This window comes from Diospyros lotus, chromosome 5 (genome assembly GCF_014633365.1).
Source record: "Diospyros lotus cultivar Yz01 chromosome 5, ASM1463336v1, whole genome shotgun sequence".
Classification (NCBI taxonomy): domain Eukaryota; kingdom Viridiplantae; phylum Streptophyta; class Magnoliopsida; order Ericales; family Ebenaceae; genus Diospyros; species Diospyros lotus.
Genome location: NC_068342.1, coordinates 10,769,869 through 10,795,556, shown reverse-complemented (window position 1 = coordinate 10,795,556; position 25,688 = coordinate 10,769,869). Strand labels below are relative to the sequence as shown.

At 36.9% G+C, this 25,688-nt stretch overlaps 1 protein-coding gene across 1 annotated transcript; it reads left to right on the top strand.

Moving 5' to 3' along the window:
- The first annotated feature begins 1,633 nt into the window (after positions 1–1,633).
- Positions 1,634–24,839, top strand: LOC127802427 (putative casein kinase II subunit beta-4). The gene is made up of 5 exons (XM_052338228.1): positions 1,634–2,186; positions 5,421–5,639; positions 11,904–12,013; positions 12,097–12,262; positions 24,436–24,839. Exons 1-5 carry the CDS (start codon positions 1,928–1,930, stop codon positions 24,564–24,566), a joined length of 885 nt encoding a protein of 294 aa, XP_052194188.1. The 5' UTR covers positions 1,634–1,927; the 3' UTR covers positions 24,567–24,839.
- The last annotated feature ends 849 nt before the right edge of the window (positions 24,840–25,688 follow it).

Genomic DNA, 25,688 nt, shown 5'->3' with positions numbered 1-25,688 from the left:
ACCAAAATCATCATTTTGTAGTGGACTATGTGCAGATGTAAATGGAACGGCACCTGAATCTTGATTACCACCACTACGTAGGTTACAAACTCCAACATCTTTACAAATCATATCAACATACATCACTTTATATTTTCTGTCATCGCACATAATAAACCTGACACCGTAGTCGTCTTTGATAGGGAACTTGGTAGCTGGAAGTTTGCTTGAGTGTTCCGTTACAAAATGAATGGTGATGTCGTACCTTGTTTTATCAATTCCTGTCACCGTGTACACAATCTCAACCAATTGAGTAAAAGTCGTATTTTTGTAGATTCCCGCACACATCCTATTACCCCCAATATACTTATTATCATTCCATTCCCCGTTCCACACGATAACCAACTGCACTAAATCCATTGCTGTAAGATTGAAATGAGGAAAAAATTAGTCTCACCATTACCATGGATGTAACGGATCCACACACACCCAAATCGAGTTAATTTCCTCATTAAACCAAGTCATAACTATAAGTAAGTAAGTTTATTTGCTTTTTGAGATTTGTATTTTATTTTCTTTTTCTAAAGAGTTGATTTGTACAATTAAACATGATTTTTGACTTATAAACCAACAACCAAGTCATGATAATTTTTCATATGTAGTTTAAGAAAAATATTTAAAAATTTTATGAAAAATATTGGAGGATTTTAACATAATACATTTAGGCACAAATGCTTAAGAAGTGAAATTTTGTTAAATAATATGATAAAATTAAATAAATTATATTAAATTATATTATTTTACACTCATATATAATATTAAATTATTTAACAAAATATTCATATTATTTTAAAAATAATATATATAATCGTGCTTGTGGGCTACAAAAATCATAATTGGGCTTAGTGGGGTAACAAAGCCCTATCGGGCTTAGTGGGGAAACAAAGCCCTATCGGGTTTTGTTCCCCCACTAAGACCCATCGGGCTTTGTTCCCCTACTAAGCCTGATCAACTGTTATCACCCACAAAACTCGTTAACGATGTGCAGTTTTGATTTTTTTTTTTCCACCAAAATTAGTGCAGATTTGGAATGATATCTATCAAAATATGTTCTGCCAACAACTACAATCATTCTACACAACCTTAATAAGCAATGTGAACACAAAAATTATTTAAAAAAAATTAAATAAATACAAATCGAATAAATACCTTGAGATTGGGTTTGGAGAGAAAGAAACTTGTTGAATGGGACTTCAGTGAGGTCGCTATAATTGATAAAGAAGATTGAATGACCCAACAAGCAAAAAGATTGAATGTATGAAGAATAACTAAGTTTGGATAGTTTGACAATGGAAAGATAGAGAGTAACGTGAATTTTGAAAAAAGAGAGAGAATAAAGGTTATATGAAAGAGATAAGAGTATTTTGGTAAATGAAACTAAGAACAGTAAGGTTTTCTATTTTAAAATTTCATTAAGAGTATTTTTGGTATCTTACATAAAAATGGCTATAGAGTGTAATTAATTTGTTTGAATAGTTAAAAATATTTTTTTTCTATGAAAAGTACAAAAACGATTTTATACATTTGACTTTGGTAAAATGTGAATTAAGCCCAGGTTACAATCCCTTGAGGTGTAATTAAACCGATCTTTTCTCAAAGGAATCAGCAACAAGGAACCGATAGCGAGAGAGATACGAAGGGAGCTACGTGTTGTCTATCCCTTCCTCCATGTGGTCGAAACCCTAGTTTTCACCGTCTCTCTCCAGCCCTTCCCTCTCTAATTGTTCACATTTCCTCTTCTCTCTTCTTTCCAAATCCAAGCCTTTTTCACTCCGATTTCTCTCTTAGCCCTTCGAGAATCTTCACGCGATGCGCCACGAACGTCTTCGAGATCTCCAGACACAGCTCTAGCTCTCGAAATTTAATACATACACGTATATAGGAAGCTATGTATAGAGATCGAGGAGGCGGATCTTCGAAGTCGGAGATCACCAGCGGCCCATTGGATCGGAAGCGGATCAATGACGCGTTGGATAAGCACTTGGAGAAGTCGTCGCCGTCAACTTCGAGGGGGCTGAACAGCAGCAGCAAGGACAAAGAGAGATTGTCGATGCCGTCCACTTCTGCTGGCGGCAAGTTGCAGCAGCTCGATCACCGCGACACTCGGTCGACGTCCACTCTCACTGCCAAGAACAAATGCTCTGATGGTTTGTTCTGTTATCTTATTTTTCACTACTTTTTGGGATGCTATAATATTGGATAAGCTACTGAATCTTGCTTATTTGTTTTTGATCAGGGAGTGCTTTTTTGTTTATAGCTAGATGCCTCTGATTCTTGTAGAGATTTGGTGTTAGAAGTTCGATAGTTGTTATAGGACCAAATTGAAACTTGTTGGGATGCAGAGTTTCTAATTTGTTTGTTGGTGTAGGTTAAATATCTGATAAAGAAGAAGCAGTCCCATCACGTCCACATGCTTCTGTTGCCTTGCTCAAGGCTTTGACCGAGAGAGGGGTGGGGTAGGTGATGAACAGTACATAATAGAATGGAATGGTAGGGGGATTAACCTAAATGTTGTTACTCTCTCCCTGTTTGGGAAGAATGGAATGCAAACGAGCATAATATAACCTTGTTTGAATAGGGAAATGGAAGAGAACAGACTGGTAAAGTAATAAAAATAAAATGACATTATATCCTTCACTTTCAAATTAAATTACTAGGAACAATAGTAATAATAAGGGAAATAGTGAAACATTAAAAGTATTTATTAATCTGTTTACTTCCTTCTCCCTACACCCAAATTGTGGTCTAAGGAAAATTGAGGTATGAGAGGGGCATGTACCCTCCCACCTTTCCCCTTCCATTCCATTATGGAACTCTCTTCCAAACAAGGGAAAGAGCCTTCCACCCCCCTCCATACCCCTCACTCAAGCAAGGTGTAAGGCTTTTTTCTGGAGGGAGTTAGTCATTGAATCAATGGAATAGAAGTGAGTGGACAGTGGACTGAAATATAAATGTTTCTCCTCATTTGAGAGGGTGTGAGATGGAAGCAAAGAAAAATGTTTTTCATTGTTTGGGAGAGCCATAGAAATGGAATGATATTAAATAACAAATGACCATTAATACTCTTTTAATGGAAAGATAGAGTGTTATTTAGTCGAGGGAAAATTTGAACAATTATACAACTATAGGTTAACGTTGTCAACACAAAAGTTTAGTTTTCCATTTATTATCCCCCAATTTGGGGGACACAAAAAATAGGGGTTCTGAGAAGAATGGATGGAAAATGTTTCCATATATTTTCATTCCATTCCATTACCATTGCCTCTCCCAAATAAGTTAATGTATATGGCTATTCTGAAATAAAAGGTAAAAAATTGGTCCATTTTGAGAGAATGTTAGTGAAATATAGTGAGTCTTGTTATTTGAGAGGGAATATTGTTAGCATGATGTTGGATCACTCATGGTGGCAAGAGCCTGCTAGCTTAGATAGAATTGGGATTCAATTCCTGATATCTAATATCAGTCCGGGGAAGGTTTCAACTAAAGAAGCAGAAACATTAAATTATTATTATTATTGTCTCAGTCCCGGAGGCACAACATCTGCAAGTATAATACCAATCCTTCCATTAGTTCCTTTTGCAGGTAGATAACTTCTTTAAAATACAATTTGGAAGTTCTTTGATGAGGGGAAACTGCATGTTGGGAATATGGAAATTCAGTTTCTTCTTCAATTGCAACAGAATAGATGACTTTCCTAGGTCTTGGAAAACAATGCAGTATGCGGATGAATGGATGTATCTGCGGTCCGTCAAGCAATCCAGGCGGATGCATTTCTTCATCTTTTTGTTTGCTTCCAATTTGGGAATCAACAACTTTTTGTTACTACCAAAAATGTAGATCTTCCATGTAGTAATTTGCTTATGTGATTATGGTCCAGTTCCTTGTAGCAAGTTCATAGATTTGGTCCACATCTTACGGCATGCGGCTAATACTAAATTATTAATACATATAATATCTCTAGGATCAGTTATCATTTTCCTTTTTGAGTAGAACATGTAATTATATTATTAACCAGTTCTATGTGGAACCAGAAGTCACGGCTGGGTCTGCTGTTATAAGACTCATTACGTATATTGCAGTTTAGTATTAGCTATTATGGTGCGTTATGGTGTTCTAATTTATGGCTCCATTATCGGTTGTTATAAATTGTAAATTTGGTAGGCTTCACAAGAACAATACTCATTGTTTGATAGGAGATAAGAATTAACTTAGTAAGTGACAATTCCTATTTCAAAGATGCAAAATGATGGGGACTGCAAAATCACCTGTATAGCTACTATCCAGACCACACACTCCTAAAGGAAGCACAGCTCAAAGAGAGAGGGGGAGGGTGGAGAGCATGAGCACCCTTTAAATTATGATGCTAATGAGCACTTAAATTATGCATTATGATGAGCATCCTTTAAATTATGCATACTTAATCATTCATTTCTTTATCATAGTAAGCACTTGAATAACGCTCTAGTTGCTAGTGGAATTTTTAGCATCCCTAACATCTTGGATTGAGAATTCTCTAGCCCAACAAAACCCAGAGCTTGATTCAGCTTAACCTCAACATTTCATGAGGATAATCAGTGTTATACTCGGTTCCATGAGCATTACTATGATGCCTTGATTTTGGTTAATATCTCTTGTTAAAAAGTGGATACATAATAAAAAGTGTCACACAGCAGTGTCTGAGAAAGCAATATTAAATACAATACTGAGAGTAAACAGTAGCTTCAGCTGTCATGAAATATAACTATATAATATATATATATAAAGTTGGGCTTGAAATATGTGCTACTTTTCCAGGGTTTCCTAATGTAAAGAAACAAAGTACATCTCTTATAATTGATTCCCATGACGCATTAACTAATATTGCAATACTTCCATACCATGAACCCATTTTCTTGCATCCAAAATCTCTATGTTTCTCCTTAGTCTACATTATTTAGGAGTGTCATAAGTTTATATTACACAGTACTGACTGAAGATCCGGTGGTTTGCCTTTCTGCCAAATGATAAAAAGAAAGAGTGCTCCTCAAGTTCCAATTGAACCTGTATCTCTTTTATATGGCAGAGATGATGAGGACTGCTTCTAACATAGAGATCGTAGACTTTATCCCCTACTTATTTTTCCTCTATTTTTCTATAATACTTTTTCTTATGCTCATTACCATTTTGGTGTTTAGTTATAGGGTGGGACCTTAAATATTGCCTTTTTCTTGTGTTTGGACTTTTGAGCTGTTACTTTTGCTACAGTAATATGCTGAGGCAAAATCTAAATGGTTTTCTTTACTATTCTTTTCTGAAATTATTTTTGGATATGGGGTGTATTTAGCCCTCACATCTAAATCTTTTAATGGGAATTAATCTTATTTGCTTTGCTGATATTGCAGAGGAATCTGAAACAGATAGCGAAGAGTCTGATATCAGTGGTTCTGATGGGGATGACACATCTTGGATTTCATGGTTTTGCAATTTGCGAGGGAATGAGTTTTTCTGTGAAGTTGATGATGAATACATCCAAGATGATTTCAATCTTTGTGGGTTGAGCAGTCAAGTTCCGTATTATGATTATGCACTGGATCTAATTCTGGATGTTGAGTCTTCTCACGGTAAGTACGTCAGTGTGCATTCAAGTCAATTTATTTTGAAGCTGGATGCCACTAAAGTCTATTTTTTGGAGATTTGGAAACTGCATCCAGTTTTTCATTTGTCATTTATGTAGATCTACCAACACAAATAACTACACTGGGCAAATTTAGGGGAGTACATGGTGGAATAGAATCTCTGTTCCATTATGGCAGTGTAATGATGCAATCTTGATATGTCATTGTAACCTGTAATTCTACAAGTAGATGCTTGGCTTACAATGCGCCTGATTGTTTATGTAGGTTTTGTGCCATGAAAGAATTATAACACTTTTTGTGTGATAACATGCAAGGGCTGTTTTTTTTTTTCTTTTGTTTTGGTATTTCCAATGGGTAAATATATTTATATGAACAAAAGAAAGAAAAGACAGCAAAATTTGTCTAGAATTCACAATGATTGATTTTCTGAGTTATATGCTGTTGTCAGTACCTGATGTAACCCTCCCCTCCTTTATCTGGTTTGGGACTGGCTGTGAATTGAAGGAACACCTTCAATGCTAGAAGTATTGAAGGGATTGCCTAATCCACAGGTGAAACTAAAATAAATAAATAAATAAATAAATAAAATTAGCGCACAGATCGAACATAGACCAAAAACATTTGAGGGCTTGGTATTTTCTTTTTTCAAAGTTACAGCAAGAAGAAGGCCAGCAGAATATTTATTACTTTGTTTCTGCTAGTTTGGATGTTTCTGTTTTGTGTTTACTTTTCATCCAAATTTTTTTTATTCACAGAACATGTTTCTTAAGTTTGTTTCATTCATTTTATGATGCCAATTGCCAATGACGTTGAAGATGGATCTTTATTTCTTCTTTCTCCTTTTGATAATTGTGTATAGATATATACACAGAAGCACTCAAAAGGGGGCAAACCTTGTAAAAAATCTATCTACAATATGATGTCATCTGTGAAAGAGGCAAGGATTAAATACAAAAAAAAAAATGGAATCCTCTCTTGGCCACATAAGAAGGGAATCTAGAAGTACTTTATATATTTAATATAGAATTCTCTGCTCCTTCAAAAGCCTTTTTTTTTTAACGAATAAACCTCTTAATTAGATTAGACAAGCTCGTTTCTTAAGATTGCATCTGCGAATTAGATTTGCATCCATTTGTTATTAGAAGGCTGGAAGCAACAAACTTAGTGGTGAAACTCTGTAACTTTGAAGTATCACAGGCAATCAAACAACTTCCCTAGAGTTTAGGAATCTATTTTGTCAAGAAAACATAATGGATAGGGATTCTCAAAAAAGTTAGGTCAATAGGTCCCATTTATGTATGGTTCCAAAAACAATTTTGTAGTTTTGGGCTAAATGAACTCAAGAACACATGAATTGGTTATAAAAATTGTTTTTGAGAATTCATCTCCAAATATCCAAATTTCAGGAAAAAAACAAATAGATGTTTTTGTTGATTTCAGAAATTGTAATTGTACAAAAATGTTGATGAGAAAGATGTTTCCAATGTTTCCAGAATTTTCGGTTCAGAAAATAGTGAAAACAAAGAAATTGTAAACATGAAACTCTCATGGTAGTAAGCTAAATATTAGTCAATTGAGGTGGACATGATAATTCTGCACTTACAATTGTGCTATTGTTTATGGACTTTGGGGGGGCAAACCTTGGGCTGGAACAAGGTTGGATAACAGTGTATTTATAGTTTGTACTATAACACTAACTAGACAAACAACATATTAAGCTTTTATTCCACTAAGTGAGGTTGGCTACATGAATTCTAGCCTCCAATCATCTTTATCTTCATCCACTCTTTTTGCAAGATCTTTTATCAATCTTTTTCTCATCTCAGATGTCTCATCTTCATCAGGAGCCACTCCAACCTTGTGACTTGTAACTTCATTGTTAATTTTATCCTTTCTTCTATGGTTGCACGCCTACCATATCCTCATCTCTGTTGTGCTTATATTTTGTAACTGTTATTTTACTTCCTGACATGCTGTGTTAATAGGATTCTACTATTACATAATACACTAGACGCTTTGCTTCATTTTAATTATTTTTCCTTAATTCTACAGCTAACATCCTGAATGTTCTTATCTTTTTAGACAATTAATTCAAATTAGCTGAATTGATCTTTTTGGTTTTTAAAATGATTTCATTTTAAAGTCTCACTATAACATGCTCTATATTTATATTTCTACTAAACCTTTTTATATATTTGGTTTTTGATCTGCTTAACTTAAAGCTTTTAGATTCTAAGGTATTCGTATCTCAAGTAAAGTATTCATGTCATCTTCCTCATCCATCAAGACAATGTCATTTGACCAAGGCACCTCTTTTTGTATGTGTTTAGTGGGTTTATCTATCGCTTCAATTTAATTCTATTGTAATTGAGAAAATCTCAATATCTTCTTCAATGTTCTAATGCATGTTTTTACTCCATGATATATTTCTTTAATAATCTGTTTATAAGTAATTTAGACTCTTTGCTTCTCTAAAACCTTCCGTAAGATTTCTTTGGAATATTTTCATAAGTTATTATTTTTTCTTATGAACATATACATAAATATTTTTGGTTATTTTGATCTTACCATCAAGCGTCTCAACAAGTATGTACTTTTTTTTTTTTGACTTACCAGACATGAAGGTAAATTAATTTTCAGAATCCTTGGTTTATCTTCTTATCCTTTATTTAATTACCCTCTCCTAGAGGCTGTTTAGTTGTTGAAAACATCCCCAGTTTTTCAGGAAATTACTCCACAAAAATAGAAAATTAGATATCTTGTTCAAATCATAGTTATCAAAGGCGCGCCTAGGCGCGAGGCGCCTTAAGGCGCCAGTTTGGCGCCTCGCCTGGGTCGAGACAAGGCGGTTTTGGCGAGGCCCTCGCCTTGCGCGCCTAGGCGCTGGGAGGCGCGCCTCATGAAACTGAGGTCTTCTACTAAATCTTGCAGCCCAATCGCGCTTGCCTCTCCTCCCTACTGCATCCAGCCGCGCTTGCCTCTCCTCTCCAGCTCGCTGCTCGCTCCTCACTCCTCCCGACTATAGCATCTGCCGCGCTTGCCTCTCCTCTCCAGCTCGCTCGCCCGATCTTCCTCTTCCTTTCTAGCCCCAGTCGCGCCTGCCTCCTCTCTTCCTCTTCTCTCCAGCTCGCCCTCGCCCTCGCCCTCGCCCGATCTTCTTCTTCCTCTCCTCTCCAGCTGCGACCCCCTCCTCTCTTCCTCTCCAGCTCGCCCGATCTTCCTCTTCCTTTCTAGCCCCAGCCACACCTGCCTCCTCTCTTCCTCTTCTCTCCAGCTCGCCCTCGCCCGATCTTCTTCTTCCTCTCCTCTCCAGCTGCGACCCCCTCCTCTCTTCCTCTCCAGCTCGCCCTATCTTCCTCTTCCTCTCTAGCCCCAGCCGCGCCTGCCTCCTCTCTTCCTCTCTTCTCCAGCTCGCTGCTTGCTCGATCTTCCTCTTCCTCTTCCTCTCTAGCCCCAGCCGCGCCTGCCTCCTCTCTTCCTCTCCTCTCCAGCTTCCTCTCTTCTCCAGCCGCGACCCCTTGATCTTCCTCTTCCTTTCCTCTCCACTCTCCAGCAGCGCCTGCCTCCTCTCCAGTCTCTAGCCGCGCCCTCTTCTTCTATTCTCCTTTGCCGAGTCTGCCCACGGTCTTCTCCTCTCTTCCTTGCCTCTCTTCTCATCTGCTCTTGAGCTCTTCAAGTTGAAGCTGCTAAGGGCCTAAGGCTACCCACGTCTTCTCCTATATTCATAATTTCATATTGTAAGTTCTTTATATTGATTGTGGACTTATAGTGTTTATGTGTTTGTTTAGAACTTTACATTATAATTGGTACTTGGTAAAGTTTGAGACTTTAAGTTTGAACTTTGATGATGTTTCTAGTTTAGAATTTGCATGATGAATGAATTAACTTTGATGTTGTTAGTTTATAGAATTTGAAGATAATGAATCATGAATGATATGAATGTGTTATTATTGATAATTTGATAGTTGTTTATGATTTTACAAGATTTTGAGTTTTTTTCCTAAAAGGTGCGCCTCGCTTCGCAAAGGCGCGCCTCGCCTCTTGGGCCTCCTCGTGCCTCAGGCTCTAGGACCTTTTGCGCTTTGCTGCGCCTCGCACCTTTCAGAACTATGGTTCAAATACAAAAATTTTCTAAATAAAAATTAGAGATTTTAAAAATGCAGTTCTCTAAAACTGAACTGAACTTGGAAAACTCCTAAATGAATTGTCCAATTTTTTTTCTAAAAATTTGGCAATTTGGAAAAGCATTTTCCCACAAAATTCTAAATCATCTCCATCTCATTGTCTAACACAAGTTTCACAAGAGAAAAACACCTCCCCCCCCTCAATATGTTCCAATTTTCTATATATATATATGTGTGTGTGCGTGTGTGTATTTTCATGGGAGTTCAAATTAGTCTTCTGTACTTCTAACAATTGAACAGGATTTTCAAAATTTTTATGGAAAATTGAAAACTAGAAGACATTTTCCCCAACTAAACCGCCTAAATTTTGATAGTTTAGCTTGATTCCTTTGTAATTTTCACAATTTTGAATATTGTATTTGTTCTTTTATAGGCAATAAAGTGCTTCTCCATTCGTCAGGTATCTACCTTGATGTAAGGATCACATTGAATAAACTCGTTAACCACAAAATACCATCTTCTCCCATGCATTTCCATACTTCTATAGGGATATTATCAAGTCTAATTGTTTTACCCTTTTTCATATTTTTTGGCTTGCTCACTCCTTTCATTTTTCAATCGAACATATAATTTTCATTTTTTTTTCAATTACTAACATGTCCTAGTATTTATTTTTCTACATTTGTTGAATAGCTTCAAGAAATACTCCACTCATCTCTCCATCGCTTATTCATATACCAATACCTTTTGGTCCCTCATTTTTTTGCACTTTATTTGGCTTAAATACTTTATTCATCTTTCTTTGAGTTTAGCCGACACACACACACACATTTTTTGCACCTTTTTTTTGTGTGTCAGATTGGTTGTGTACTTTTTCATAAGTTTTTGACCTTGCTTCACTGATGGCTGTAGCCTCTTTTTTTAAGCTAAAATATGATTTTTCAATTTTCTCATGAAAACATGTGCCAAGTTCTCTAGTAAGTTTTCTTGGTCAGTATTTTTTCTTGTACCTTTCACTCCACTATCATGCCTTCTTTTGATTTGAAGCTTTTTCTTTTTGACTCTCCAAAAATTGCTTTTATTGTGTTTTGAGTTGTGGTAGCATTCTCATTCCACATTAAGTTTGTCTCACCTTCTGCAATCCAATCTCTTGTTTCTTACTTTTTTTTCTCAAAAATAATTTGCTGTTTGCCTTTAAATCCAATTATAACATGTACTATAATCAATAATTGAATATGCAGTAAAGATAATGTATACTGTACAGCAACCACCACCTCCTCAGAGTATATCGTTATATTTTGTTCTTACATGTGACTTAATGCTTTTCTTATTGGCCCATTATATGATTTACTTATAGAAAATGGAACTGAAATTTGATAGATATTTCTTTGTCAAATCTGGGCCAACTTGGTGGCAGATGTCTAGTCTTAAAGATCTTGATAAAATGAAATGCTTACTTTTTCTCAAGCCAATGGAATCAGTGTAATCCATCCAGTGCGAGTTAACTGGAGCTCCTGCGAGGTTTGCAGATGCCAATACTGTTAGACAGTTCAATGTCTTTGTTGAAACTTGAAGGCTATTGTAGTTGTGTGATGGGGTGGTAGAGTCAAATTATTTTGGCATACGTTATTGTGCACATCTGATTTGGAAATTCTTGATTTACAACAAACAACAAACCATGCCACTAGGTTGAGCTACATGGATTCTAGCTTGCTAATCATTTTTGTCTATGCCATATCTTCTGTAAACCCTTTATAACCCAAGTATATCTTCTGTAAACCCTTTATAACCCAAGTATATATGCCCAAGAGTTCTCCCCCAAGTTTTTTTAGCTTCCTCTAATGAGTGAAAATTTAAGTAACAAATCACAACTTAGAGCAGCTTGAATGAAATATTCACTTGCGTTTAGTAATAGTGACTGCCCAGAAGATACACGAAATAACAAGAGTAATAAAATAACTCCGTTCAGTTATCTATGCAAACTCTGCATTCATGATGTTTTCTATCCCTTTTTGTTGTCCTCTTTGTTGGCTTGATCAATATTGATAATAAATAAGACTCCTCTCTTCTAAGGGACAATTATTTTGCTGATGAGCATTTTCCTGCTATGTATGGACATTTTTAGGTGACATGTTTACTGAAGAACAGAACGAACTGATTGAATCAGCAGCAGAGATGCTGTATGGACTGATACATGTTCGGTACATTTTGACTACAAAGGGAATGGCAGCAATGGTAATAGTCTAAATTAGGTCATTGCTACCATTTTTCCCCTCATTCTTATTGTCTTGGTTAATATTTTGCATTACAATCTGCAGTTGGAGAAGTATAAAAGTTATGATTTTGGGAGATGCCCAAGAGTTTACTGTTGTGGACAACCCTGCCTACCAGTTGGCCAATCAGATATACCGCGTTCAAGTACTGTGAAAATTTATTGCCCTAGATGCGAAGACATTTACTACCCTCGATCCAAGTACCAAGGCAGTATCCTTTTGCTATATGAATTACTCAGCTCACTTCATTTTTGTGACAGCCATTGCTAAGTGTGTTCATGGGTTGGGGTTGGTTCAGCTGTTCTCTGTTTTAGAATTGAGCTAAACTGGGACATTTCCCTGGTTTTGGGCTCAAAATCAAGCCATTGAACCACTGGGACCAAATAGAACCATCTTATTTGTGTTGGAATTGCAGTTCTGCCTCATTAAGTACAAAATTATGGTTAAATTGCAAATATTATTTGGGGGGGGGGGGGGTGGGGGGGGGATTGTAGGACCAAGTAATATCCATCACATGCATCAAAATGTTTAAAATTTTATGTCGTTAAACGGGAGAAATTTGATATATTGATATGAAGATAGTATAATCTGATAAGTTGCTATTAAATTAACTTGGAAATAAAAAATAATTTTTTTTTCAAATGCTCACCTATCATATTTTATTCTACTTTGTATGTACAATATGAAAGATAGTGAATAATTTCAAACATCATTACATTGTATAAGAATAATGTCACCTGAGATTGAGAGATATTTTGTTATTTGTTAGAGTAGGATTCAAGAGTTCAACAAGCCAAAATCAATCTGATATAAACTCGTAATTTGGAATTGGACATAACAGCATATATGCATTGGATTGGGTCGCATATTTTTTTGGATTAACAAGTGGGGATCCTAGTCAATCTAATATGGTTTGCCAATATTGAGACCTAAAACTGAATCAAGAAACTCAGAGAAACTAAACAAACCCAATCTATGGAGGTTGCAATGGTTCTGTTAAGGGGTTTTTAGTTGTCATGTACCTAGGGTTTAACCTAGGGTTTTAAGAGATAATTTGAAGGAATTGAGGGAGATTGATCCGAAGAAATGGGGAAGGAATTCAGGAAGAATGGAGACAGAGAGAGTTTAGGGAGAACTGAGAGAAAGAGAGGGAAATTGAGAGATAGAAACCAGATTTTTCTGAATAATACTCTTCGATGCCTTGAATTATGCTGGATCAGTCTTATATACTGATCCAAGAAGCAGTGATTTGGCGCCAATAGGGCTGCCAAATATTCAAATCAAGTACAACTAAAGGCTGCTACCTTCTAGGTACAACTGCTGGCTAACCTCTAAGTACAACCATGCACATGCTATTAAAAGGTTCAATCAAAACTAACAGCAGGTACATGGCACTAGTGTCTACTGAACACCCCTAACCTAACCCTTCTTGTTGGCAAATAAACCCCTGATTTGCAGTAGTTATTTTCATGGAAAATGAAATGCTTTGGCTATGCTTTTGTGAGAGGTCACAGATAATTGATGGTATTTTGGTGACAAGGCATGGACTCTAAACCAGAAGGGTGACATTCAGTCTGATACATGAGTAGGATTCAGAACAGGCTTTTGGCCATATTCTTTGGAATTTCTTACTTTATATTATGGATAGAATGAGGTTTGGAGCTATATGGTCTTCATGAATTAAGTTCTGTCTATCAGCAGTAAATTTTTGGTGTTAAGACTGTTAACTAATAGTGCATGTGAAGTTTCTTAACAGTACCATAGGTTTAAGACAAGGAGATTCATCATTCCCTTTCCTTTTTATAATGGTTATGGAGGCATTGAGTCAATTAACTTTTAAAGCTGAAAAATTGGGGTGGATTGATCTTTATTGGGGTGGGAAATAAGGTTGGAGTTAGTTTGATAGTTTTGCATATTTTATTTGCTGAAAATGCAATTATGTTTTGCAATCTTTCCAAAAGGTTCATAAATTTTTGGAGCAATATCTTGTGTTTCAAGGCCACGTTAGGATTTAAGATTAATATATGTGAAGTGAAATATTGTGGTGGGAGACGTTAATAATATACAGGTCTAGCATATTTCCATGGTTGTGATGTGGGATTTTTGCCATAAAAATATTTACATTTACTTCTATCAATAGCGTTTGGGATGGTGTGATTGAACTCAGTGTGAATTGAGGTTGGCATCTTGTAAAAGGCAAATTGTCAAAAAAGGTGAGAAATAATCCTTCAATTTTATTCAAATCAATGGGATACATGTTAAATAATAGATCTTCCTGTTCAGTTAGGAAGTTCCTAAAAACTAAACAAGAAACTATATGATTTAGGATACAAATTGAAAGATGGAAATATACAACAACATTCATAAGATACATTCCTAATCTAGAGAAAGGAATCAATCAATAGAATAGGAAACTTGGGATTGGCGTTGATGGTCAATCCCAATCTTGCACGGATTGATTGATTGATTGATATCACGGATTGTTGACACTCCCCTCAAGATTGGGAGTGGATATCTTCCATTCCAATCTTGCATACAAACCTTTGAAACACTGCTAAAGGTAATCCCTTAGTTAACATATCTGTCAATTGATCATTTGAGGAGACATATGGAGTACAAATCAGCCCTTTATCCAATTTTTCCTTAATGAAATGTCTATCCACTTTAACATGCTTGGTTCTGTCATGTTGAACTGGATTGTGAGTAATACTTATTGTTGACTTATTATCACAATAAAGTCTCGTAGGATCTTGCCATTGAACCTTTGGATCATCCAATAAGATTTTTAACCATAACAATTCACACACTCCTAAGGCCATTGATCAGAATTCAGCTTCTACACTTGACCTAGCCACCACATTTTGTTTTTTGCTCTTCCATGTGACAAGATTGCCCTCTAGAAAAGTGCAATAACTTGAGGTAGACCTCCTATCCACAACAAAACCTGCATAATCAACACCAGTGTAGGCTTCAAGGGTCATAGTTCCTCGTTTCTTAAACAAAAATCCTTTCCCAGGTGTCCCCTTTAAGTAGTGAAGTATCTGATAGATTGAGTTTCTCTAGGGTTGTGCATGAATTGACTAACTACTGCCACTGCATAAGCTATGTTTGGCCGAGTATGAGCTAGATAGATAAGCTTTCCAACCAACCTTTGATAGGATCCCTTGTCAATCACATCATCTCCTAAAACTTCTCCCAACTTATGATTTGGGTCAATGGGGGTGTCTACTGCCTTACACCCTAGCATTCTAGTCTCAATTAGAAGGTCAATGATATGTTTTTGTTGGGAAATAAAAATACCTTATGTTGAGTGTGTCACATCTATGCCCAAGAAATACTTATAACATCTCAAATCTTTTATTTCAAACTCACTGATTAAGCATTCCTTTAGTCTATGCATGCTCTCCTCATCATTGCCTGTAACTACAATATCATCAACATAGACAATAAGTATGGTTACTCCTCTTACGGCCGAATGTTTAACAAAGAGAGTATGATCTCATTGACTTTGCCGATATCCTTGTCCAAGCATTACCCTTGTGAACTTGTCAAACTATGCCCGTGGGGACTGTTTTAAGCCATATAGGGCTTTATTAAGCTTACAAACCACATTTTCCTGATTTTGGGAGTCATAACCGGGTGGTAGATCCATGTAAACCTCTTCTTCAAGATCCCCATGCAAAAATGCATTCTTGACCTCATATTGATGCAATTGCCCGCCTAGGTTAGCTTCTAAGGATAGAAGGACACAGACTGTGTTCAACTTAGCAACAAGGGAAAAAGTGTCCAAATAATTGACTCCATATACTTGAGTATATCCTTTAGCTACTAATCGGATCTTGTAACGACCCAAAGATCCATCAGATTTATATTTGACTGTATACACCTAACGACAGCCTACTGGATGTTTCCCTTTGGGCAATGAAACAAGGTCCCATGTCCGATTCTTCTCTAGGGTTGCCATCTGAGCTTCCATAGCATCTCTCCAATGCTTATTCCCTATAGCTTCAGAAAAACTTTGTGGAATAGGAATGGTATGAAGGTTGGTAAGAAAGGCTTTGCGAGGGGATGACAATCTGGAATAAGAGAGGAACAAATGTAAGGGGAGTTTAGTGCAAGCCCTAGTACCTTTCCTAAGGGCAATAGGCCAATCAAGATCACTGTTGGAGGATGCTGGTTTGGGTGTAGGGTTAACATGGGATATAGAGTTAGCATCATGAGGAATGAGAGGCTCAACAATGGGGTTTCCTGATGATGTGTAAGGTGAGCTGATGGTGTTGTTGGTGTTGTCAGATTCAGGAGTATGGTTTGAGTCAGATTTTGTGACCTGCGTAGTAGTAGCCAACCATTTTTTCCTTGAGTATACCTGTAATGGCCAAGGAGTACTTGGGATAGGCTCTTCCAATGTCATGCTCGTGAGTCCTTTGGACCAGTGGTTGGTAGAGAAAACAATGACAGATCATGATCATCAGGAATAAAAAGTGGACTTTGATATGAGGATTGGGACTTACTAAAAAAGGATTCTTCTTCTACAAAGGTGGCATTGGCTGACACATAGTATTTCTTTGTAGAGGGATGATAGCACCAATAGCCCTTTTGAGTAGATGAATACCCAAGAAACATGCATTTTAAAGCTCGATGATCTAACTTATCCTTATTAACAGTTGGAATATGGACAAATGAGACACTCAAATACTTTAGGTTTCAACCCTTGACTAGACACATGGCAGTCAGGAAAAAACTTGGTTAACAATTGAATTGGGCTACAAGATCCAAGGATTTGAAAGGGCAGCCCGTTGATAAGAAATGTGGCTGTTAGTGTTGTTTCTCCCCAATAATGTTTGGGAACATTATGGTGGAATAAAAGTGCTCGAATAACATTAAGAAGATGCCCAATTTTCCTCTCGGCCACTCCATTCTGTTGAGGAGTGTAAGGGCAAGATGATTCATGGATGATACCCTTCTGTTGGAAAAAAACAAAGAGGGATTGATAGAAAAAATCTTTGGCATTGTCTAATCTAACCCTTTTGAAACCTATCCCAAATTGCTTTTTAATCATATTGTGGAATGTAAGAAAAATATTACTAACTTTAGCCTTAGTTTTCAAAAGATATAGTCATATTACTCTAGTACAATCATCATCAAAGACAACAAACCACCTTGCTCCAGAAATATTAGGAACTGATGAGGGACCCAAATATCGATGTGAATTAAGGTAAATGGAGAACTAGTCCTTTTATTAGATGGAGCAAAAGAAACTCTCTTATGTTTTGCAAACTCACACACAACACAATGGAAACTGTTGACAGTTAGACTCCTAGACAATTCTAGAAACATCATTTTAAGAGTAAAAAATGAAGGATGACCAAATCTGTAATGGTCTAGCCATATTAGATCCTTGTTGGACTGAACAAAGCATGACACAGGAGGAATCTGCCCTTGTGTGTCTTGTCCATCAGATCCCTCAAGGTAGAACAACCCAGCCCTAGCTTTAGCAAGCCCAATCCTCTTCCTCGTGCCCTTTTCCTGTATCTCACAATGGGTTGGATAAAACATAACATTGGAGACCAGGTTAGTAAATAGTTTGGGAACATGGAGCACATTTCTGAGGGTGAGATGTTTATTAAGAATAACATCTCCTTGGCCAGCAATAGTGGTTAAAGAACCATTAGCTAGGGTGCATTTTTCGGGAACTAGAACAAGGGCTATAGGTAGTAAAGTGATGAGAAAAAGGTGTCATGTGATCCGTAGCCCCCGAGTCTAAAATCCAAGAGGTAGTGGGATTTTTTTCAGAAGCATATAGAGCAAGAGAATTAGAAGAGATACCTGTGACAACCAGAGAGCAAGCACCCCCTTTTGCAGTCCCTTTTTCGAGAGATTCTAAGAAAATTTTCAATTTTCAATCTCTGCCTGATTAAACTCCAGGGTGTCTCCTTGTTCAGATCCCTTCTGGTCTGATTGCTAGTGATCATTGGCCATGTACACTTGGCCTTGATTTTTTAGTGACCCATTCTTGGGGGGCTTTCCATGGAGCTTCCAACACCTCTCTATGGTGTGCCTAGGTTTTTTTTATAGAAGGTACACCATAAAGTATCCCAATCCATAGCCTTCTTTTTCTCTTGTCCCTTACCTTGACCATGAGTATTCAAAGATACCAAGGCTGACGCCTCCACTAGAGCAGTTTCCAACACGACACCCCTTCTTCTTTCTTCTGCACGAACAATAGAAATAACCTCGTTTAAAGATGACACATCCTCCTTACCAAGGATTTTCACCCTTACCGCATCAAACTCCATGTTCAGGCCAGCTAGGAGATCATGTCCGCTCTTTCTCCACAAACTTCTTGTGTAAAGCTGCATCTTCACCACGCTTCATTTTAAGACACTAGTAATGATCCAACTCTTGCCACAAAGTTTGCAATAAATTTGCATGCTCAGTGACAGATTTGGTCTCTTGTTTTGTGGCTGCCACCTTTGCCTGGATTTCATAGATCTGAGCCGCATCTCGAACCTTGGAGTATGTGAGCTTGATTGCCTCTCAAATTTCTTTGGCTGTTGTTAGAAACATTACCGTGTCACTAATTTCTGGGATCATGGAATTTCATAACCATAACATCACTAGGGAATCCTTTTCATCCCATGTTGCAAATGCTGGATCTTTTTCTTTAGGTCCGGTCCCTTCCAAATGACTTAATTTCCTTTTTCTATTGAGAAACGTTCGAATTAACTGGGACCACCTCAAGTAGTTCTTACCATTTAACCGGTAAGCCACTTGAAGACTTGGTAAGTCTCCTTCAAAGCTTCCACCGTTATTTCCAGCAAACGGAATTTCTGTTGTGCTAGTGCTCCTGAAATCAGCCCCATCAACTTGGGTATTTTGTGATGTGGACATGATGTCCGAAAGATTGAAGATTGATAAAAAAAAAAAAAAAAAATAGATTAAAGGCGGAAGACGGCCACAATAATTCCAAAGAAACGGTGACTATTATCCAGGCTCTGATACCATGTCAAAAAAGTGAGAAATAATCCTTCAATCTTATTCAAATCAATGGGATACATGCTGTTAAATAGTAGATCTTCCTGTTCAGTTAGGAAGTTCCTAAAAACTAAATAAGAAAGTTTCTAAATCTAAGTTCGGAAACTATACAATTTAGGATGCAAATCAAAAGATGGAAAGAAACAACAATATTCATAAGATACATTCCTAATCTAGAGAAAGAAATCAATCAATAGAATAGGAAACTGGATCCATCAATAGAATAGGAAATTTGGGATTGGCGTTGACAATCAATCCCAATCTTGCACGGAGTGATTTATTGATATCACGGATTGTTGACACAAATACTTGTCTTGTCAAAAGGGTGGGGGACTGACTCTCATTAAGAATACACTTTTCAGTATCCCTGCTATCTTTCTACTTATTGTGTTTAATATTAAAGCTGTTACTGGTTATCAGTATCTTCTTTATGGTCTGAAATGTTGGGATATTATGGTTGTAGATTCTTAAGGGAAATCAAGCTATCTTTTGTGAGCCGTATTCATTGATAATTTACAACTGATCTTTGGTAACTCACCCACATAGGTAAGATGTAAATATCTGGCTCTTGCACTAAAGTAATTGGTTGCAGTTCATTAGTGTATGCTTTTATGACTTTATAGTCTCAACTAGGTAGGTCAGAATAAGATGAATAAGTAATTTAGCTTATTTGTTGTGGAGTACTACACAAAACTTATTCATATACATTGCATCTGGAAAAGAGAGTTGGGAATACATAAGCATTATCCTAGTTTGCCCATAGAAACAATGTTTTGGAAATAAGATCTGGATATTGGTAGTTGGAATTCTCTGTCCACCATTATATGAATGGCATCTTTTCAGTTTCAATATCCACCATTTTGGGTTTCCATGTCAACAATCTAGATTGTTGAGCTTTTTAGTTGTAGTTGGATGCACCTCAGGAAAGATTAGTATGAAAGCATGTCGGTGTGGGTTGAGCATATTCCTAGCTAATTTGAGGTCAAAAGTCAGTACTAATCGTTATGTGATTAGTTATTGTTACAATGGCTTCTAAAAAAATAAAATAAAACATAACTTCCGATTTTTTTAATGTCTTTATTCTGACTTTAAGACTTAATTTGTGCAAACTTCCAACAAGAAGGAAGAAGCCATTCCAATTTTATGATGTATAAACTAATTTCTAAGTCTTATCAATTTTTGTATGGTTGCAACTCTAGAATAACATTTGCGTACCTGTTAAGCTTAGATTTTGCACATGTTAGTGCTTTACTACCCAATATTTTGTGCCACATAAGAAGCTGGTCTTGTGATCTTCTAATGAAATTCTCCTTTAGCTTTAATATGATTTTACTATCACATGAAACATGATGTACTTTAAAAAAAAAAGCATTTTACCTTAATTATAAAGGTAGCATTCCCAATAATTTCTCAACTGTTTTGGACGATTGATCCAAGATTTTGAATAGGTCTTTGTCACGACTTAGGGTTTTCCTAGGGTTTGGATGGGAAATTGAAAAGTGTATGGAGAAGAATTAGATAGAAATGGAGGGAGAACAAAGAATTGGCAGTGAAATTAGAGAGAGAAATTCAGTTTATCATTCTACAATATGACTAATTCTCTAGGTTACAGCCTATTTATAGGCTTTCTAGGTAAAGGTACAACCCAACAAAGCAGTAAAGTACAACCACTAACTAATACATGTAATATCCTATGCCTAATCTACCCTTGGGATCGTGACAATCCTCTTTCCTTGAGAGGTTTCTTGTCCCGAAGAAACTTATTAAAATTAAGCCGTTGTTTCTTCATCCAATTCCCATCTTCACTATCTGGTTTCTTCTTCGCATTTTCTTGTTCTTTTCTCTTATTTTCCTTTTCTTTTGCCTCAACAGTAACTGTACTATGATTTGTTGCAACACCAAATCTAACCATCCACCTCTTCCCTATTGCAATTGAAATTAGTTCCAATTGATCTTTTATTCTTGCAACCATATCATTTCCAATCGTGAAAAGGAATTCAAACTTCTTTGTAGGCCAAAACTTGATTTGATGCTGCAACTCTCCAATTGAAATCTGAATAATCTAGACAGCAAGAGTCTTGTTCCCGACAACATCTTTTTCTTCCTGGTTGTTGGTGTACGCCAAAGGCACACTTTCAGTAGATTTTTCCTCCAGTAGAACCTCAATAACTTCTTAAGCAATTACCAATCCCTTCTTGTCATCCTGAATTGTCTGATCCAAATCAGGTTTTTCCTCATTCCTTGCAACTACTATTCATATTCTCATGACCTCATCAGCCTCATACCCCTCACTAGCTGCATGAACACTATCTTCCTCGCAATCCTCCCCTTTCAATGCTTCATCAGCTTCTTGCACTACTTGATTAGCAGCCTTAGAAGTTCCTTCAATTTGTTGGCTGCTCTAAGATAACTTTTAGGCGGTAGCCCATACTTTCTACAAATGGCTTCCTGTGCTGTAGCCTAGTATTCTCAGTTGCTTGTTGTACCATGGCAGGACACATCATTTTTCCCATAGGCCTTAACACATCGTCAAGACCATTAATGAATTTTGATACACAATAAGACTCAGTTAAGGTTGGATGGGAATTGAGCACCAGTGCTTTTAATTTCTCAAACTTGACTAGGTACTCCATAATCGAGCTCTCTTGTTTCAAGTTGTTAAGCTTCTCTTTGTAACTCTCATCTCGGACCTGATCCTTCTTAGTAAACATTATAAAAAATTCATCAAACTTTCTTGATGGACCTTTCAATTTTCTGTCAATTCTGACCCAAGTATTCGCAATTCCTGTATCCATCTTCTCAGTTTAAGTCCTTGCAAATTCTCCTTTATAACAGCTTCTAAAGATTCCTACAGAAACCTGAATTTGGTCCGGTAAACCTAGTCCACGTCCTTAGTGGCTTCAAGTTCTGCCAACCTAATTCCGTCTCAAATGGAATTCGTTGAGATTTGGATCTGCTCCGCCTTCAATTCTGGACCTTGATTAACTAGAGCAAAAGGAGTCAACGGCCAAGGAACTGCTCTGTTGCAGTCTCCTGAGGAATCAAGAAAGTCGATTCTAATCCCACTTCCTGCAAGTGTGATTTCCAGCTATATCTCTGCTCTAATCTAGCTCATCCAAAATCGCACAACGCTAACTCAATTAACAGCAGCAGAACTGCCTCACGATATCGCCGCTATCATATTCAACTACCGAGACCAGCTGCTCGAGAATCTCTTGTATTCTGCTTCGGGACGTGCTGAATTGATCTGAAACTATTTCCTGAATTGATTGACACTGAGATCTAAGATGACTGAGTTTGTCACTGGATTAGGATCAATTGCTCTGGATCAATCAGCAATCGCCAATGGTCTGCATGCAGATCAACAATCCTCCAGTTCTGCTTCCACTTCACAACTGACTATTGCCTGACCACTTCAACTTTCAATTTTGAACAAGATTGACCAGGATTCATTGCGTCGGAAAGTAACAGTGTCACGATTGAGCAATGGCCTGAGAATTGCCGCTAGCTCAGCTTTCTGAATCGCCTCCTGTGACTTGATCAGTTTCGTTTCAGTCAATAATTGTTTTCTCCGCTTCGCCTTCAAGGGATCAACTACTCTGCTTGGAATCATGCCAGGAAGTGTGGGCCAATGGATTACAGTGATTGATCCTAACTGCTTTCACTGGAATCACAGTCGAGAACCGGGGTGACTTTGATACCAAATGTCACAACCTAGGGTTTGGATGGGAAATTAAGAAGAGTATGGGGAAGAATTAGACAGAAATGGAGGGAGACAACAAGAATAGAGGGAGAATGGAGGAGATCGAGAGGGAGAACGGAGAGTTGGGAGGGAAATTAGAGAGAAAAAATTAGTTTATGATTCCACAATATGACTAATTCTCTAGGTTATAGCCTATCTATGGGCTTTGCTTTCTAGGTAAAAGTACAAACCAACAAATCAGTAAGGTGCAACCACTAACTAATACATGTAATATCTTATGCCTAATCTACACTTGAAGTCGTGACAGTCTTTTCTTGGAGTGTTTTGATTTTCAAGTCTGACCATAACATCCTCCACATTGATATTTTAACTAAACGTGTATTGCATATATTTTCAATTTTTTATCTACTCAACTTAAACCTTCAAATTCTAAGGCTTTCGTCCATATTTAGAGCTTAGCATTTATGGTTTGTGTATTTTTTTTCCCCCCCTCTCTCTCTCTCCCCTCATCTGCCGAAACAATGTCTTCTACACATAGCCTACACTAGGGCACCTCATTTTGGATGTGTTTAGTGAGCTCACTCATTACTAGGGTAATGGATAAGGGATTGATGCAAATCCTTGAGTGATCCAATTGTAATTGAAGAAGTCTTGGTATCTTTTTAAGTTTTAAGACATGTTGCTCCATGATACAAATATATATTAACTTGTATATAAGTAATTTTGACTCTTTTCATCTCTGAAATCCTTCATAAGAATTTGGAGGATTTTGTCATAAGTTTTAAATCTATAAACTGTCTTTTGATCTTTCCATAGATGCCTCAGCATGTAAGTTCTATTGTTGACCTACTAGACATGAAGTCAAATTAACTTCTGGATACCTTTTTTTCTGAACTTTTGCTCAATCACCCTCGCCCAAAGTCTTAGGGTGTGATTCATTAGTTTGATCCCTTTATAATTTCCACAAATATGAATATCTCATTGTTCTTATAAATATTAATAGGCACTAGAGTGCGTCTCCATTTGTCAAGCATCCTTTATGATTTAAGGATCACAGTGGATAACTTTGTTAACAATTGAATGCCGCTGCCTCTCATATTTTTATTAGCATATAATATAATTTTAACTATTTACCATTTTTTATTTTTTGTCTAGCTTCACTTCTTTTGGAGTAATACGTCCATATAACATGTTAATCTTTTGTTCTATACATCAACTGAGGTCAATGACATTAACAAATATGATTATAGTTGAGATCAGAATTTCATATTAGATTCATGGCCATATAAGAAAAAACGAAATAGTAACTGAAATCTTATATGATAAGGATGGAGTGGTGTCAATTGAAGATAAGATGAGGGAATCAAGATTAAGATTGTTTGGGCATGTGAGAAGAAGACTAATAGAAGCAAGTATGAGATGGGCGGATGAAATGGATAAAATTTGTAGCAAAAGAAAGAGAGGAAGACTAAAGAAAACTTGGTAGGAATCTCTTAGATATGACATAATGCAATGACTTTACAGAGAATATTGCCATGTATAGATGTAGTTGGAACTCTAAAATTCATGTAGCTGGCCCAACCTTGTCGTGTTGTCCGTCAATTATCACCATTTTACAGCTGATGGATTTCCTTGATTTTGCCAAGACATTGATGGAGCTTACTTTGGAACTACATTTCCTCACCTGTTTCTGATGACATATGGGCATCTCAAACCACAGAAGGCTGCACAGAGCTATGTTCCCAGGGTATTTGGCTTCAAGATTCACAAGCCATGATACAGAAGCTGTCCACCGGTGGAGATCTCTTTTTCTGCTGCTACTGATTCTCCTTTTGTTTCTCTCCCTGTACTAGGTGGTCGTACCAACCGAGGTAAAGTGCGGTACTGCCTGATGGAAAATCAAATATGTCCAAGTCTGTTGAGGAAACTTTTCTTTTACATTCTTCCCAGAATTTAACAGAGCATATGTAAGCTTATTTCACCTTTCCAGGGTTGAGAACTCTTTAATGTGTTTGCCCTAGTAGTTCAATTCATCTTTATTTTATTTTCATGTTTGATTACCTCATCCCATTATCTGATGAAGGTAGACCCCCGTCCACGGGAGGGTCATCTCCCTGTCTGGAAGTCCGATGTGAGCTGATGAAGCCATTGTTTACATAGAAATTTATATCGCATATACATATATACTGTGCATATACATATAAACGTCCTTCATTATGCATTTCATATTTATTACCTTTTGGCAAGTTATATGATCAAGTTGCTTCTTTTCTGGCTCATCTTGAGTCTGTTGAATGTATAGAAATAGCACTCATCACATATTCACAAGTTCTATTACTTGAGCCCGAAAGTCTTTAGTCCATAGTCACCAATTGTGTAAATTCTCTGCAGTTGGAAATTTGGGTACAGATTTTGGAGTCTTTGCGGAATACAAGTTGCTGTGACATCTGATTAGGGATTTGGAAGATACGGACAGAAAAGAGAAGGCGAGAAACGTAATTAGCTGTATTTGTATGGGCACCATTTTGTTTTGTATGGGTGAGTCGCAAGTAGTGAGTGTTATAGATGGCAACATGCATGCGTGGCAGCGTGGGGAAGCTAGCTAGTCTTGAGTTTTGATTACCCCAGTTATTTTGGGGGACAAGTACGACCTGCCGCTGCCCCTTTTCCCTGAGCCCAGATCTGCTGTCCCAAAAGCATGTTTTCTGTTATACACCAACCAAATGCTGTTAATCACCTATTTTTAAATAGTAATTTTTTTAAAAAAATTATAAAATTAAATTAAAAAATTATAAATGACATATATTGATTATATATATGTTATTATTTAATTTTATAATTTTTTAGTTTGATTTTATAATTTTTTTAAAAAAATTATTATTTAAAAATAGATAATGTG

Excerpts from the sequence above, each read along its gene's own strand:
- LOC127802427 (XM_052338228.1), top strand. The coding sequence starts at position 1,928 with ATGTATAGAGATCGAGGAGGCGGATCTTCGAAGTCGGAGATCACCAGC. Across the intron at positions 2,187-5,420 it reads CAAGAACAAATGCTCTGATG|AGGAATCTGAAACAGATAGC; the intron begins GTTTGTTCTGTT and ends CTGATATTGCAG. Across the intron at positions 5,640-11,903 it reads GGATGTTGAGTCTTCTCACG|GTGACATGTTTACTGAAGAA; the intron begins GTAAGTACGTCA and ends GGACATTTTTAG.